At 38.3% G+C, this 16,054-nt stretch overlaps 6 protein-coding genes across 6 annotated transcripts; 3 read left to right on the forward strand and 3 right to left on the reverse strand.

Moving 5' to 3' along the window:
• Nucleotides 1-1,342: 1,342 nt before the first annotated feature.
• BDF20DRAFT_837427 (uncharacterized protein) lies at nucleotides 1,343-4,840 on the forward strand (the record flags this gene model as incomplete). The annotated part of the gene is made up of 5 exons (XM_053079049.1): nucleotides 1,343-1,479; nucleotides 1,567-1,813; nucleotides 1,895-1,922; nucleotides 1,988-2,170; nucleotides 2,265-4,840. 5 exons carry the CDS (start codon nucleotides 1,343-1,345, stop codon nucleotides 4,838-4,840), a joined length of 3,171 nt encoding a protein of 1,056 aa, XP_052934147.1.
• A 1,103-nt stretch (nucleotides 4,841-5,943) lies between these two features.
• Nucleotides 5,944-8,917, forward strand: BDF20DRAFT_882636 (FAS1 domain-containing protein). Its single transcript, XM_053081736.1, has 5 exons — nucleotides 5,944-6,558; nucleotides 6,649-6,900; nucleotides 6,974-7,078; nucleotides 7,141-7,569; nucleotides 7,640-8,917. Exons 1-5 carry the CDS (start codon nucleotides 6,063-6,065, stop codon nucleotides 8,800-8,802), a joined length of 2,445 nt encoding a protein of 814 aa, XP_052934148.1. The 5' UTR covers nucleotides 5,944-6,062; the 3' UTR covers nucleotides 8,803-8,917.
• Nucleotides 8,918-9,234: 317 nt separating this feature from the next.
• BDF20DRAFT_914922 (uncharacterized protein) lies at nucleotides 9,235-9,890 on the reverse strand (the record flags this gene model as incomplete). The annotated part of the gene is made up of 2 exons (XM_053084249.1): nucleotides 9,235-9,399; nucleotides 9,489-9,890. 2 exons carry the CDS (start codon nucleotides 9,888-9,890, stop codon nucleotides 9,235-9,237), a joined length of 567 nt encoding a protein of 188 aa, XP_052934149.1.
• Nucleotides 9,891-10,591: 701 nt separating this feature from the next.
• BDF20DRAFT_837430 (uncharacterized protein) lies at nucleotides 10,592-11,825 on the reverse strand (the record flags this gene model as incomplete). The annotated part of the gene is made up of 4 exons (XM_053079050.1): nucleotides 10,592-11,327; nucleotides 11,423-11,481; nucleotides 11,556-11,641; nucleotides 11,729-11,825. The coding sequence occupies 4 exons, from the start codon at nucleotides 11,823-11,825 to the stop codon at nucleotides 10,592-10,594; spliced, it is 978 nt and encodes a 325-aa protein (XP_052934150.1).
• Nucleotides 11,826-12,980: 1,155 nt separating this feature from the next.
• On the forward strand, nucleotides 12,981-13,840 carry BDF20DRAFT_960761 (uncharacterized protein). Its single transcript, XM_053084940.1, has one exon. The coding sequence runs from the start codon at nucleotides 13,323-13,325 to the stop codon at nucleotides 13,569-13,571; it is 249 nt and encodes an 82-aa protein (XP_052934151.1). The 5' UTR covers nucleotides 12,981-13,322; the 3' UTR covers nucleotides 13,572-13,840.
• Nucleotides 13,841-13,927: 87 nt separating this feature from the next.
• Nucleotides 13,928-15,469, reverse strand: BDF20DRAFT_907064 (actin family; the record flags this gene model as incomplete). The annotated part of the gene is made up of 4 exons (XM_053083340.1): nucleotides 13,928-14,014; nucleotides 14,100-14,893; nucleotides 14,980-15,286; nucleotides 15,365-15,469. 4 exons carry the CDS (start codon nucleotides 15,467-15,469, stop codon nucleotides 13,928-13,930), a joined length of 1,293 nt encoding a protein of 430 aa, XP_052934152.1.
• Nucleotides 15,470-16,054: the final 585 nt, after the last annotated feature.

Here is a 16,054-nt window from a genome sequence, read left to right on the forward strand (position 1 = left end):
ATACGTTAACGTTTGTACAACTTTTCTTTTTCTTCAATTGTTCGATTGTTTACTATTGCTATTGTGTTGTCCATTTAATATAGTTCGGACACTTCTTTTTAGTCACCACCCTCTTTCCAAGGAATGTCTAATAACGACACCTCAGTTATTGGATCAATTTCTAATATAAGAATGATTGCATAAAAAGCAGGTATGAAGGCTTTCCCGGAAGGATGAGTAAGCGAATTAGTAAGAGCAGTGGCACGCTTATATTCAAGAAAATGGCGCTAAGAGTAAGAATTTTCATTGGTGAGATGCTATGATCGCATTCGTTGTGACCCTGGCAAAAGACATGCGTGTTAGAGCGAATAGATAGGTTTAAGTATTCTTTAGTAGGGACACCTCACTGGAACTAAAAATCGTACACCATCGTTTTATGCTTCCTCATAATAACAGAAAATACATTGTGCTCGACACGGCCTAAATAATGAGCTTTTTATAATGAGCTTTTTTACTCTTTACTCTGTGTATTTTTCCAATGATTTTGTAATCTGGATTGTTCGGCAATAGTTGTTTCCATTGTATACTCTTTGGTGTAACATTCGAAACACATAATTTAGCACAAACCACAATCAGTGGTTAGCGTTACACACATATACCTAGCTATTTTCTATGTGTAAAGGACAATACAATTATTACCTTTTATGTATCGATATCTTTTTATAAAAAATTATGCGGTACATGGAACTGTAACATACCCATATAATTGTCGATCGACTGAATTTACTACACCAATCGATTTTGCTAAGCATGGGGGTCGGGCTAACGAAGGGCATATATCTTATTTGCCGTATACGCGTTTCTATGCTCAGTTGCCTACCCAGGAAGTATGTGTCTGAATAGTTTAAAGTGCACGATTAGCTTATGTTCGTTATCAACATGCGATCCTGATAGCATTTTTTGATCTAGAGACCGCCAAAGAATAATACGTATCGTTAGCCAGTAAGGTGCATGAACGGTTGACAAAGTATGTTCGCTGTTAACTTTGCCTTGTGTAATGAGAATGGTTCACCCAATCGATTAAAGGAAATAATTGCTATTGATTCCCTGACGTGTGGCCATTTTCCTGTTTCTTCTGCGTACCATTTTTCGCAAGGACTTTCAGATGAATAGACAGCAATTTGTGTTATTGGTCACAAAAAAGTAAGAGGCCCTCCCATCTCCATTTTCAGCCATTCTGTTTGCTTGTCTCTCTTTTCCTCTTTTTTCCCTTTTGTTTTCCGTTTTCACACCATCATTGATACCCAGCAACATAGTAGACTTTATATAACTGCTTTTTTCATTGTTTGATATCACTACTTTAATGGAGCCAAATTTACCTTGTCCTCAAATTTACAATGGAGGTATCATTTTTGTCAGTTATATCATTTCAGTAGCAGGCGCAATGATAGCACTTGAACTACTGCAGCGTAGAACACATATTCGTGGAAAATATAATTGGTTAGTCCCATAATTACCCTGCAGTAGTTCCATATGACTAGAGACACGCTTATCAACACTCAAAATTATCTGATTTACATGGCAAAGGTTCCTACTATTTGCTGCTGCAACCTCAATGGGTGGAGTGGGCATTTGGTCGATGCATTTTATCGGCAATAATAGCTTGACCCTTATTATACACAACGGTCAACATTTTCAGTTATTTTATTCGGCAGGTTTTACCTTCGTCAGTCTGGCGGTTGCTATTGTTACCATGTTCTTAGCCTTTGCCTTTGTTGGTATAACTGAAGAAGCAAAGTTAAGTCGAATTATTCCTAGTGGTATCGTAGCCGGAGTAAGTTTCTACATTTTTAACTTGTTATGCATTGCCACCCTTCGATTAAATTTCCATCAATACATTTTTACTATAATTTAGTTCGGCATTGTTGCTATGCATTACATTGGTGAGTTTTTCCTTATCTTATATCAGTCCTCATCATTTTTCTGACCTATGTTATGACATATTTAGGTCAAAGAGCAATTAACTTTTTCATTTTGGGCAATAAAATCCCTTTTGTGGTTGGTGCTGCTACCATCGCTGTCTGCGCCGTAACAGCGGCGTTACTCATATTTTTCAAATTACGAGAGCAATGGGCAAACCAATGGTATAAGCGCTTGGGATGCGCCATGTTGATGGCCGTTGCTGCATGTGGTACGAAATCATCCATTGTTGTGTTCATTTTACCCCTCATGAACCTTGTACAAAAGAAAAAAAGTAACACATTACTTCTGCCTTCCATTACCAGGAATGCACTACACTGCCTTAGTAGGAACCATTTACTATGAAGGCGACAATGACGATACTCCACCTATACCTGTCATGAGTACACCTGCTCTCATTGGTATCATTTTTGGTATCGTTGCCGCTGGGTGTCTTATTCTACTTGCAATCGTAACCAAAGCTCATATCAATAGCAGTAAATACACAAAAAATAGGGACTCCTCTAAACGTAGACTTGTGTTGGATACTATCTTTTTTGACAGAAATGGAAGAATTATGGTGAAAGTAGATGGTATTGTCCCAATGAAGGAAATTTTGAGCGAAATTCCCGAGGATGTACAGTATTATTATACACAATCACAGTTGACCATTGAATGTTATAGCGTCTCATCTCTCGTGTTTTTTATTCATCAGGAACAATATGGAAAATTTTCAGAAAATCACCCTTTATTCAAAAAAATATTTGAAATCACTTTACACTGGTTCAGATTAACTGAGTTAAACCATTACAATAATAACGATTCTGATTTCCCAGAACATAGCAATTTCGATCCCGCTTATAAAGCATTTATGACAGCAGCTAAAGATTTAGTAGAAGAGCTATGTTTGAACGATTTATCAGAGCTTGGGCACTTGTCAGATTTGATTTTGACGAGCAATACAGTCAGCAAGAAGAGCTTGTTCTCGTCGACAGATTCACTCAAAAAAGGGACTATTCAACGAAGTAACAGTACAGCAACTTCGTGGCTCCTTCTACCTAATCGACGTACAGCCTCTAAGGGAGAGAGTGACTTAGCTATTGAAAGTGAACAGAACGATACGAATAAGCTCAAATCGAAGAATCAAAAATACACATCTTCCATTCTCACAACGACAGAGAATGCAACTGTTATTGATATCTTCACCGATTCGGACACAAATCGCAACAATAGAAAAAAGTTAACGATCGCAGACTCAGACTTTGAAGATCAACATGTATTCCTTGTCAAGCGTATAGAATCCAATAAGCTCCTTGTTCATCTACTTTCTATCGGGTTCAGATTCGCTGAACCCACTTTCATTGCAAAAACAATGGGCGAAAAACTCAGAGTTCCCACCGAATATATGTTTAGCTACTTTCAAGATATGTCGCAAATGGCTGAAGCCGCATCTGTTTTGTATAAACCAGTTGATCCATTTTTGCATTCTACTGTTCATCGTTCAGCAGCTATGAAGCACCATATGGATAGATTCGCTGATGAATTTTGCGCTGGTATCTTTGTAGGTCTCTTCGTATTAATTGACGATGACAATGAAGGCCCGAATGCACATGCTGCACCTTATGTTATCATTGACAAGAAAAAGAGATACACCTTTCCAGTAATACAGCTAACAATCAACGATAACCCTGAGACAGAACCACCCAAGCGACCCAGCAAGCTTACAAGCGCACAAAAAGAAATAATTGTTGGTCTTAGTGGCGAAACGTTAGCCACTATTGCCTCTTTGGAACTTGACGTTCAAGACGCCACATATAAAAATCCCCCTTCTATTAGCAGCCCAACCCAACAATGTAATACCGGTTCACCTCCCAACAAACATCATACCACTATCAGCATTTCTACGTTGTCCAATTTGACAACACCGAATGAATACAACACTTCCGCCAAAGGATTACTTGATAATAACGCAGCTTCTACTACGGACGACAATACAGTTCACCCTGACAAGTATAGCTTTTCTTTCAAATCATCTTCAACCTCTTCTACATCTGCTTCTTCTTTGACAATGAATGCAGACGATCGAAATTTCTTAAAAGCATTGAAACACGCCTCTACAAAACTAATAGAGTCATCAAATTATGGAAAACCCATTGCCTCCTCTGCTAAACTTTACGCTGAAGTTCTGGATATACCAGCGTTCGCTATCAGGGCGGGCCCTTGTCAGTTGATTCTCTTTAGAGCTCATATCCAAACGCCCGGTACAAAGTTTGCTATTAATCAAACTCTCACTGAACCTATAAAATGTATACCCTTTCCTTTATACCGCAGTTTTGTTCATCATATAACAGATACTGCTATCTCTCACCATCGAGCAGAACGTGACAAGTTCAAAGAACCACCTTCATTTTTGAAACAAAAACGACTGTATCAATCGAGTACATTGACCTCAACAGGAGCAACAACTACTATTACTGCGAATACTAACAGTAGTAATATTAAAGGTTTGACAAAAAACTCTCCGGCAGACGGTAGTGGAGAATCTTTCAATAGAGATATAAGTAGCAGTAGCATTCGTAATGGACTTGAAAGCAGTGGTGCGGCGGCTGCATCTGACGGATATACAATAAGAACAAATTCAACAGATTCAAGCAGCCAACAGCAAACATTTGTGTCTCTACCGCCACCTCCACGAGCCAAACGACATAAACTAGCGTTCAGTTCGTTAGATATCATCAACAAAGATTTCATTCCAAGTATAGTAAAAGGTGTAAACTCATTTCAAATGGGTCCTGTTAACGCGGCAAAAACCTCCAATATAGTGGAGCTTAATTTATTACCTACCAAAGATAGATTCTGGTGGTTAGAAGCAATGTACGAAGAAGTTTTCACCATTGTATAATATTCCGCACAAGAAAAAAGAAAACTCATACTATTCCTGTACAAAACTGATGTCATTAATATTTAATATGGTTCTATGAGTATATGAGTTATCTGTTTAAAAACGAGCCTCATGCACAATTTATATCTCAATTGACCCTTATAAAAAAATTGTAAATAAAAGCCCAATCTACTTCTAAGGAACTACTACACACTGAAAGTGCATTTGCTGTAAACGTAACAAATAATTATAGTACTTCTATTCAGAAGAAGAACTTCGTTCTAATCATTTTGTTATATATTGCTTTATCAATAAAAAGATTGACGTTCAGTGTTGTGCAGAAAGAAACCCAATTTATTTCGGTGAGACGTGTGGATTTGATTTTAACAGGTGTTTTAGATGAATCAGGAAGAAATAATGGGTAAATTTTTGTGTTCAAGGTCCCACTGAAAAGTGAGCCACAATCAATATTAGCGCCGTCATCATCTAGAGGCTAGAGTAGGTTTTATTGAACAACTGAAACGGTTGGCAAAAGCTTGCATTTTTTGTAAGCCAGTATAGAATATCAGAGGACAACCAACAGTGAATCACCAAACCTCTTTTTAAATTACTCACCACTATAGGCGTAAACTAACCTTCGTTTACGCTTTCTAGGGCATATTGATACAAACAAAACTTCCATCAGCTGTACCTGTTGTGTGTGCTATCATAGTAAAAGTCATTAGCAATATGCGTGTCTATCAAAAATATACATGTTTTGGTAAAAACAGTTTGTTTCAGTGTAAGAAAAGAGTACATAAACCGAGTAAAGATTATAAAGAAAATTTATGATAACATCCGTCTTGGGGATTAAAGATAAGGAGAAGTCGATGATGGAAAGGGTTTATAAAGGAGCCCCCTCCGCATGCGATTTCCAAAAGTCAGATCTAATCTGCAATTACTTTCATCATATGAAATAAACTAAATCAAGTAATAGGGAAAGGTAAGCACTGTCTAAGAATAAAGCTATTTTATTATGATTAAAAGTTGTTGCTAACAGATAACTTTCTTGGATTTGAAAACATCATATCTTTTCGAATTTCAAAAATTTAAGACATTGTCAAGTAGAAATTAAAACACAGATTGTGCCCTCCTAAATCGTATTAAATTCAAGCAACTGCAGCATTGACGAATTTATGCAAAACTTCTTCCTCTTTCAGTGTATATCATTTTTTCCTGTCCTCAGATCTCTTCTCCTCAACGAATGAAGCAACTCTCATTGATACCTCTAGTATTAATACAGCTTCTGTTGTTTACTCTCGTCGTCAGAGGCTATAAGACTATTATCGATGTCCTATCAGAAGACGAACGTTTTTCAACCCTAATTACTCATTTACAACATACCCGCCTGATACCCTACATTAACAATTTAGAAGCTGGCACTTTTTTCGCTCCTGATAACGCTGCATTTTCAAAACTTAAGGATGATACGTTCATCACCCGAAATATACTACTTTACCATTTACTACCGAAGCAATATGCAACTGCCGATTTTGAGAATGGGCAAATATTAGAATCAAGTTATGTTCGACCTCATTTCTTGGGCAATGACGAAACAGGTCAACGGCTGAAAGTAACTAAACGATTCAATCAGTTCTTTCACATTAATGATGCTCGAATCAAAGACCGTGATATTTTTGTAAATAGAAATACGACTATAAATGTAGTAGACCGAGTGCTTGAACCACCTGATATACTTTGTAAGTTCTGGGTTTTTGTTTTTTTTTGTACTCCAAATAGAACAGTAATGGGCTCATAGGGCGGTGCACTGACTTCATTAAACCTTGTAGCAAATGTGTTACAAAAGTTAGATAAGAAGTTATTCGAATTACTGGTCAGAACAGGTGTTGATGAAGTTATCAACCAAGAAAGGCCATTCACAGCCTTTGTATCGAAGAAAAACATACTGGATAAATTTCAGGATATAGAACAGAAATACCTCACCTCTAAATATGGTCTGGATGATTTGAAGCATATAGTTCAATATCTTGTTATACCCAAAGCTATTTTTTTGAATAATCATAGTATTGGAGAAACTACATGTAAGGCTTGCAAGAGGAAGGATTATGTAGAATTATAAGTCTAAACGGCTATTTCTGCATCTACATAAAATAGATACATCAGAATCTGGAGAGAAGTTGACAATAAGTGTAAGCAAGTATGGCAAAGACAAAGTGAATGAATTTCAAGTGCTTGAAAAGGATATCTTGGCTGCGAACGGTACGTTTTGAAGTATATTTTTGCTTATTTCATAATTATTCAGTGAACCCTTGCACAAATAGGTGTTATCCATGTCCTTGAAGACTTGCCTTACGCTAATACTTTGTCTTTTGATACAAGAAAATACTTACTTGGCTTAAATGCTACTAAGTTTGTTTCATTAATGAATGAATTTGGACTTGGAAAATACATTGAAAAAGAAACGCAAAACGTAACAATTCTCACTCCTCCAAACGACGTGATTTCTGAGGACGATATCCCAAACAGTCATAAAGAACAATGGCTCAGTTATCATGTAATCGAGGGTGTTTGGAACCCATCCGATTTAATTGATCGCATGTTGTTAAAAACAAAATATAACGCAGCTGAGCTGCGTAACTCACCTCAACGTCTGCAAGTCAGAGTGAGTGGCCATCGAGTTCCTGATGACTATTCAATGTTGTCTAAACCCATCTATTTTGGTGATCATTCAAGAATCATAACGAATAACAGTAAAGTATTAGATACATAGCAGGCAGCGTATTCACCTTAAATTAACGTAAACCTTTAACAAAAAAATAGTGTCTATTTGCGGCAACGTTATTTATAGTATATCAGATCCGTTGACTCTTCCAACAGATTTAATCACTCGTCTCGTCATTGATTTGGACTTTTCTACATTTATTGCCACATTGTATGTTTCTGGGGTTGTGGAAGAGATAAAAGAAGCAAAAGCCATCACTTTATTTGCTCCAACCAATGAAGCTTTCAAAAGCTTGGGGCTTGTTTCAAGATATCTTGTTCATCCTGCTGGTAAAGCAGATTTACGTCGTGTCCTAAAATATCATATTGCCTCCTCTCCTCTTTATTATCAAGATTTATTAGGTGATATACTTGAGGTGACAACACTAGCTGGCAATGAAACCATGTTTATCAACGGCAATAACAATGACAATAATGTTTGGATCGGTACTACAGCAGCAGCTGGCGATAATGACCAAGCAATTTTCGAAGATGAACGTGGTGTTATCCAAGACTATGATTATTTAATTTCAAATGGCGTTGTTCACAAAGTCGATCATCTTCAAATTCCTGCTAGTGCCAATATCACTCAGTATAATATATTGCGTGGCATCAATGCGAATATCATGTTGAACATCTTGGAAAAAACCAATTTGTTACATACTGCGGATTTCAAGAATAGTATTGTATTAGCCCCCACCGATAATGCATTTGAAAGCATCAATCTGGAAGAATCATGGAATGACATGGATAAACTTACCAAGCTCGCTAAATTACACATTATTCCTCAGTCAAATGGACGCAAGCGTTGGTTTTTATTCCCATTGTTTGGAGATCACATTTTTGACACAATGCTTTCGTCACAAGACAAGATTGTGTTCCGTGATCTTGGTTATGGTGTTAGTATTGTAAGAGTTAAAGGAAAGCCTTATGGTACGCATGCACGTGTGTTAGATACTGGCCGTGTTAGCGTAGGTGATCGCAGTGGTGGTGTAATAGAAATTGATAGCGTTTTATTACCAATTGAAAGAGGCCTTTTTGGACTACCTTGGCTCTGGTCCTTCGTGATCCTTTTGTTTATTTGGGTCGTTGCGCTTTCAATAATCATCGTGAGCAGTCTGATCATATATAAAAAATGGAAACGGAATAGAGATGGTTATGAAACAATTTTAGATAGTTCTGAAGATACTACGAATAGTAGCAATAATGTTGAAAATAGCTGAGAGCATCTACATGTTACACTTTTAACATATAAAAACTAATAAAATCAACAAGTGCTATCGATGAATTTTGACTATGAGAGTGTCATCGAAAAAGCTACATAAATGGAAAACTGGCTAATTATACCACGTAGAAACGATGAGTTTAATGGTGCCCTTAATGGCTCCGTACAATAATCACGAACGATATAAAACGGATCTGTAGTAGATTCTATTAATGTATCGCCACAGCATTCATCATTTAGGTTTCTGCTTCTATTTCATTTATGAACGATCCAAAATTGAAGTTTCAAACAAAAGCTGTATTTTCACGAAAGAGTCTTAATTTATTATGACAGACAGAGAATTATTAGGGGTGGTGTTGATATCAATACAAATAAAGTCATTGGAATCAAAAATGTCAAAATTATATGATGATGGCAGGTTTCCTATAGGCTAGTCATAGTCTCCAGGAACTATTCTTTCACATCCGTAGGTTGAAATACCAATGTTACAATCTTCCTTCTTTTCACAGCACCTTATACAAAATCTATCGCTATCCGGCTCTATTACATTTACCCAGTACTTGAGATTGTCATTGCAGACAGCATTAGGTAAATTCTATGGACAAAGTCATATCGTTTACGTTAGAGTTTAGCGAACTACTCATTCCTTCTGTCGGGATAACCTTCTTATGCTCCACAATTTACCTTCTGATCATATTGGCCTCCTCCGTCGCCTGTCTGGATATCATATGCAGTATGGTCTATTTGGCCTGTGACTTGAACAAATGAACTTGTTTGATAAAAATGCGCGGACTTTATGAAACCTTCAGGAAAGGTCTCTGTTTGATCATCATGGGAAACCGTACAAAAGGCTGTCGCATCATCCTCAGATTCAGATATGAGCTGCCCTGGTTCTTTTGGCAGATATGAGCAGAAATCTGATTCTGAAAGAACATAAAACTTGACACCTGTACCACGTTTTTGAGCAGAGTAGTGGGAGGAAGGACGCGCATTGACAACAGCAGCAGTAACTAGAAACACGACTGCTGTCACCAGTATGCGGGAACAGTTATTGCTACCTTTTGTGATCCATGCAATTAAACTCATTTTTAGTTTAATGTTTTTAACGATTGCATACATAAGTAAGAAAAGGTATTAGAATAGAAAAAAAAAAAAAACCAAGCAAAACCAAAAACGAAAATGAAAAATAAAAAAATGAAAACGAAAGACAACTATAGAAATTCTTGCATTTTATTAAACAATTGAACTGAACCAAAAGCATCATATTTGAGGGGCACCTTTGGGAGCAGGAGAAAGTTGCATGTATATGTACGAACGAGAAGTATGAAAGGAAATCTCCACGTGAGCCAGATTACACGGTTGTGTTAGTTTCTGCATTCTTTGGAAGACCTTTAACTAGATCAGTTTTGAAGAGATAAAGTCTAGAATGTGTTATGTATGTTTCCCTTGGAGCGGGAAGGAAAATATACTTGAATAAAGTCTGATAACAATTTTTACCCTCCAGGGGAACGAGCTTCTTTGTTTCGTAATAGGATTAGTTTCTTTTTTCGTCCAATGATGAGGTTCGAAACCATCATGATAAATGTTAATTCTAGACTGTATTGAGCACAAGTAACAGGTATGACTCAAATAAGGGCAACATGTCATCGGCCTTTAATGCTAGAAGCACTATTCAGAACATATTTTAGTTGATGACCCTCGATGATGAAAGAATATATAGCTCTTTAATTCGTACAAAAAAATGATTTAAGAAATCAGATAATCTTGAATTACGAATCGTCCATTGTCTACTTTCTAACGGCCCTTCTACGGCCGCCCACCTTAGCGCCCTGAACATTGACTTTTTCGCCACTACCTCTTTTGCGTAACGACTTCTTGTTGTTGCCGCTCTCAGATTGTTGTTCTTTGGCTAAATCTTGAGCCACTTCTTCCATGCCGTCATTTTCCTCCATCATTTCTTCGATTACTTCTTGCTTATTCAGTAACTCATAGAACAACTTCTTAGGCCAAGCAAAAAGAAAAATATCCTTGATTGTGGGCCTGTAGACCCATTCTGTATTTAAATGGATAGGCTCACTGGCACTCTTTTTATCTTCGGAAGGATATACTACCAGATAATGATCATTCTTTACTTCACAACGCATTTGTCGATCTCCTAATTGTATGTAACTTCGACCTAAAGTAGGTGCTGTACTTCCTTTCGAACCACTGACGTTATTGTAGACCATTTGAGCTCGGGCATCTCCTACCCATTGCAAAATACGCTTCTTTTCTTGACGATAGTTGACCTGACCTGCAATGTATTGCATACCACCAGCAATGAGTAGCAACACTATCAAGGCAGAACCCAACCCAGGACGATAACGGCTGTACAAATAACCTGTACCGCGCCAGCGAGGCACACCATTTTTTAAAAAGAAATTGTACCGTTCCCGACTACGAGGATCACGTAAAATAGATACGATGACACCAAGACGGGCAAAACGTTCTTTAGCTTTTGAATCATTTTTGTTCTTATCAGGACTGTTGTTGGCAAATGTGGGTTTTAATTGAACAAGTTAAGGTTGTTCTTTCTATTCTCCTGATTGTATGTAAATTTTCGGAGTAGATTTACTTACTGCCATTTTAGAGAAAGTTTACGGTAAGCTTTGCTGATGTCCGCTTGGGTTGCTGAAGGCTATTTTTTATAGTACATTTTAGTCAATATCGTTGTAGTTTGCCACACTAAATGTTCTTGTTAGATAAACTTACAGAAACACCAATATAGCTATAGAAATTCGTATCTTTTCCTTCTGCTTTCTCCAAGGCATCTACAAGGTCAAAGATTTCGAAATCAGCTATAGAAAAAGTGTGGATCTTTAATTAGCAAATCACGATCATCATTTGTTTGTTTCGCGAAACGAGCCAAGGCAACTTTATAGTACCTTCAGTCCAAGCTTTTACTTTGGGTACCAAAGTTGAGAGCAGTACTACCAGTAGTAGTAAAATGCTGACGATATTCTTCGTCTTTATGCGCGCCATTCTATGAAGAGTAGAGGGAGTGTTATACTGTCGTTTTTTTTCTCATTTTACAAAAAAGCGGAGAATAACTCAGAAAAGGTTCGGCGAATCATTGGGAATATGTTGTAAATCACCGATACTCTCCACTACGTTTAAAGAGATATTTTCATTACAATGAAATTTTACCCAATGAGCACACAGATAAATACTTATCAAAATTGCCCAGGGAGGTTCAAGGAAAGTGCGAGGGAATTAAAAAACCTTTAAAGGGACAAGGGAAAAAGGGAAGATGATCAGAGGCAAACTAGCGAATAACGGAACGATCAAAGTGTCATTATCGCGGGCGCATACATCTAATCCAAGAGTAGCTGTCCTAGGTTTTCTGGCGGTGTTGGAGGCTCTTTATTATGTTGGAGGTAGTCAGCTTCAGATAGTATTAGCTGCAGAGTGGGCTATCGAACTGTCCAAGCGTGGCACCGTATTTTGTGCTGCTTTGAAGCACTGGTGGGTAACAAATTCAGCAAAAAGAGATGGGGTCAGATATGGTATGGGGAAGCTGTAAGCGGTTGTGTATCTTAAGGCAGTCAATGACGTGGGCTTTTATAAGTGTACGCGTTGGATGGTAGAGGCAACTGGTTGAGTAGTTATTGGGTAGCCAGCCAAGGCTGCCATCGTAGACATCGATCACGTTCAACAAAGGTCATTGGGAGCCAGAGAATGGGGTCGAGCGATATAACGGGGCGGCAGAGCAGTAGTAGTTTTGAATGCTGTGTCGCATTCCGCAGTTTATTGAGATTCTCTTGGCGGTAGACACGAATAGCTTTGTTTAAGGAGCGAGGACCATGGGTTGATGGGAGCCGGTGATACACTCCAATACGTTTAAACAAAGGATTTTTATTACTGACATTTTTTTTAAGCCCAATGGACACGAGAATAGAGTGCTGCATAGTGTCGGTCAGGGTGCCGTGGTGGGCGAAAAAGCATACTATCTTAATGGGGGAAGGGGGAAGGGGCTAAACTAATCATTATAATTGGTAGGCTAAGACTTTGGGCGCGGTTCGGGATCTTGCCTAATTAAGCCTGGGCGGGCACCGCAATTATTCATAACTTGCTTAAACACCAACACCGACCGAGAACCACCTTGATAGCGGCATTAAAAAACCCCAGGAAGCAGAGAGAAAGGGATCAAAGCTGAAAAAATATCAGCGGCGTACAGGAATCAAACCAACAATCTTTGGTTTGGAAAGCCAAGGTGCTAACTACCTTCACCGGGGCTAGGCCCCCATACACCCCTACATCCAAGATCCATCCAGCAAATCAACCTATTTTCGTCTAGGCCGCTCTCCTATTTGGAGCCGAGTCCAACAACAACAGTCTATTGATCATAAAGTCCTTAACGAATGCATTCGTGAGTTTCGAACAAAAACCCTACATGAACTGCAACAACCACACCAGAACTCAAAGTTACTCTCTGCGTGTCGGACATCCATCAGCTTAGACCCTGTACTCTGGCTTCCAATGACTAGCGAAGAGCGTAGCCGCTGCATCCGATGGCGTCTCGGATGGCTACCTGGTGGTCATTCCAACTTCTGCTTCCATCATCCCACCACCATCATGACAAAACAACATGCCATACAGTGCTTACAGATGCTTCAACCTCTGATGAAGCCAATATCAATTCTAGATCCATTCTCTAATCTTTTGAATCAACTTCCCACTCGTCCCCCTCGATCAGCCGTCACTCGCCAATCATGGACCGTCCGTTAGCCGGCCATTTGCCACATTCTTTTGAACTCAATCATTTGTTTCATGGATTGGATCCACCTCCACCAGACCCCTCACTAGGCTACGCCCTATTACAATGGTTGAACCAGCCCTCACACATAACAACAACTGATTAAATCCTTTTTTACCCTTGTTCCAAAAGGGGTTTTTAGCAATATATAGTCTATACTATAGAAACTTTAGGATCTGCCCCAGGCAATTTGGTGCTCATTGGGTTTTAAATATTGTAATAAAAGCTTCCTTTAAACGTACTATTGCAAAATGGTAGTGGAGTACAAGCGAAGTTCAATTGTGATCATAGGCATTAATAACAGTTGAAGTTTTTATTTTTCAATTAATTACAGACTTTTCGTATGGACAACGGTTGGACCATGTTCATTATAGTCGACTTTGCTGATGTAATTCTTTGCATCAATAAATATAAGCTAAAAAGAAAACAGGAAGAAAAATGCGGCCATCATTAGGAATCCATACTGTTTTTACTAAGAAAATTACGACTGTTCATTTTACCTTGGCTACAATCGCTCCTCCTAACCAGGTAGAATATTGTTGGTATTGCTTATCCTTTAACACGGTGAAATAATCTGGAATTCGTAAAAAGTTAATATGTCGTGGTTGCGTATCACCTGCATTTTCAGAGTGAGGAAGATACAATTGTGCTTCCATTTTGATTCTTTTCGCTAAGCCTGCCATTCTACAGCAACCTCCTGCGATAGTAATAGTTTCCCATAATTTGGGTCGAATCTCAGGTGGCTCGCAACTCATAGTTGCCATCCGTAAGACTTCTGCTAACGAAGATGTTGTAAACAGATTGGATGATAATAGTGACTTTTTATCGTCTACAAGAAATTGCTCGGGTGCAAATAATGGGTCGACAACCTGATGACGATAAGGTCCAATGCTGAATTTATGCCCTTTATATTCAATTTCGACAGTTTCGGGTATATCTCCTACGTCTTCTTCTTCTACTTTCTTGGGATTGTGTTCATCTTCCTCGATTATTTCTTCAGTGCTTTCGATTGGTAATTCTGTCATACTGTTGATAATATCTTTGTTTGCCAATGCTGTGCCTTCAGAAATTTTATTGTCTTGTCCAACGGATACATTACAAATACCAGGTAATTCGCGAATATATTTTGCAAATTCAAGATCAAGCTCTACATCAGTTAAAGAATCGATTTGTTGAACAAGATTGGTGTCTTTTTGTAATAATTGGAGAAAATATTTATCAAAATCGTTTCCACCGATTGGAATAGTGATGCTGGATTGATTCTGTACATTACTATCAATAACAACATTGACATCTGCAAAATTAGGAAGGTTAAGTCTCTGTAAAATTTTCCTCTTCTGTTAAAATATTTCGTTTAACGGTATAGTAAAAGGATTTTACCTGTAACTTCACTTCCAATATCAACTACTAAACCTGAAACAGCACCGCATCCAAACAGACTTAATAAAGGTTGAGGTGCAATATAGATTCCGGGGACGTTGAAGTTTTCGAAAAATATTTGTGTGATGCGTTCGTATTCGAGTTTTGTCCACTGCATGGGCACCGCTAATAGAACGGGAGATTCATTACGAGATTTTTTGATGTTTAGTTCTTTGAATAGAATATGATGCCAACAGTTTTCAAGTTCTTTCCAATCGACGATCTGGTTGAATTTTATCGGGTAGTTGTAGTCTGCCATGTTGACGATCTGTTGTGAAAGAAAGAGGAGATGATGAGGAATCGAAGCCTAGCATGCAAGTTTATAACAAGAGTTCGTCCAACTTACCACTGCGGGAGGCTTATTGGTGTCGTGCATGCCTATCCCAGCAACTGTTGTCGATGAGCCTACATTAATGACTACAAAGTTCTCTTCTCTTAAAGCAATGGACATTTTTTGGTTTGAAGAGTTTGGAGGAGTTAGAAGAAAAACACGAAAAAAAAAAAAATCCATAAAAATCAATGTGTCTAATCTTATACAGTTTTTTAGCTTTGGGTTTAGACGAAGCCGCAATATAACTAGACGAAAAAAGTAAATTTTTGAGACCATCAAGTTATAATTTCAAGATCGAGCTACACAAAAATTGAGACGCTTACCTGTAAAAATCAAACCAGCTTCGTGCTGGCGATTAGAGGATGGTGTTTAAGTGGTTGTTGCGGGTGATTTTGGTTTTCTAGAAAACTCCGCAGGTCTTCCCGTTGACTTCCAGATCGAAACGCTAATTGTCAACATGTTTTTAGCAGCGTTGACGTCCCGGTTCCAAAGTATCGAACAGGTTTTGCAGGCAAGGATACTTTGGCCGGGAACTGTCTTCAATGCTTCAAGATTGTTGGAATGACAATTATTGCATATTCGAGAGGTTTTGTATTCATCAATTGTTATCGTCAGTAAATCGCCAGCAGCCTCTCTTCGCTTCAAGGCACGCCAAAGAACTCCCACGACACCAGTCTTATGGCCTTTGATGGGCACTGCACTCTT

This window comes from Mycotypha africana (assembly GCF_025528875.1).
Source record: "Mycotypha africana strain NRRL 2978 chromosome Unknown BDF20scaffold_8, whole genome shotgun sequence".
Lineage (NCBI taxonomy): Eukaryota > Fungi > Mucoromycota > Mucoromycetes > Mucorales > Mycotyphaceae > Mycotypha > Mycotypha africana.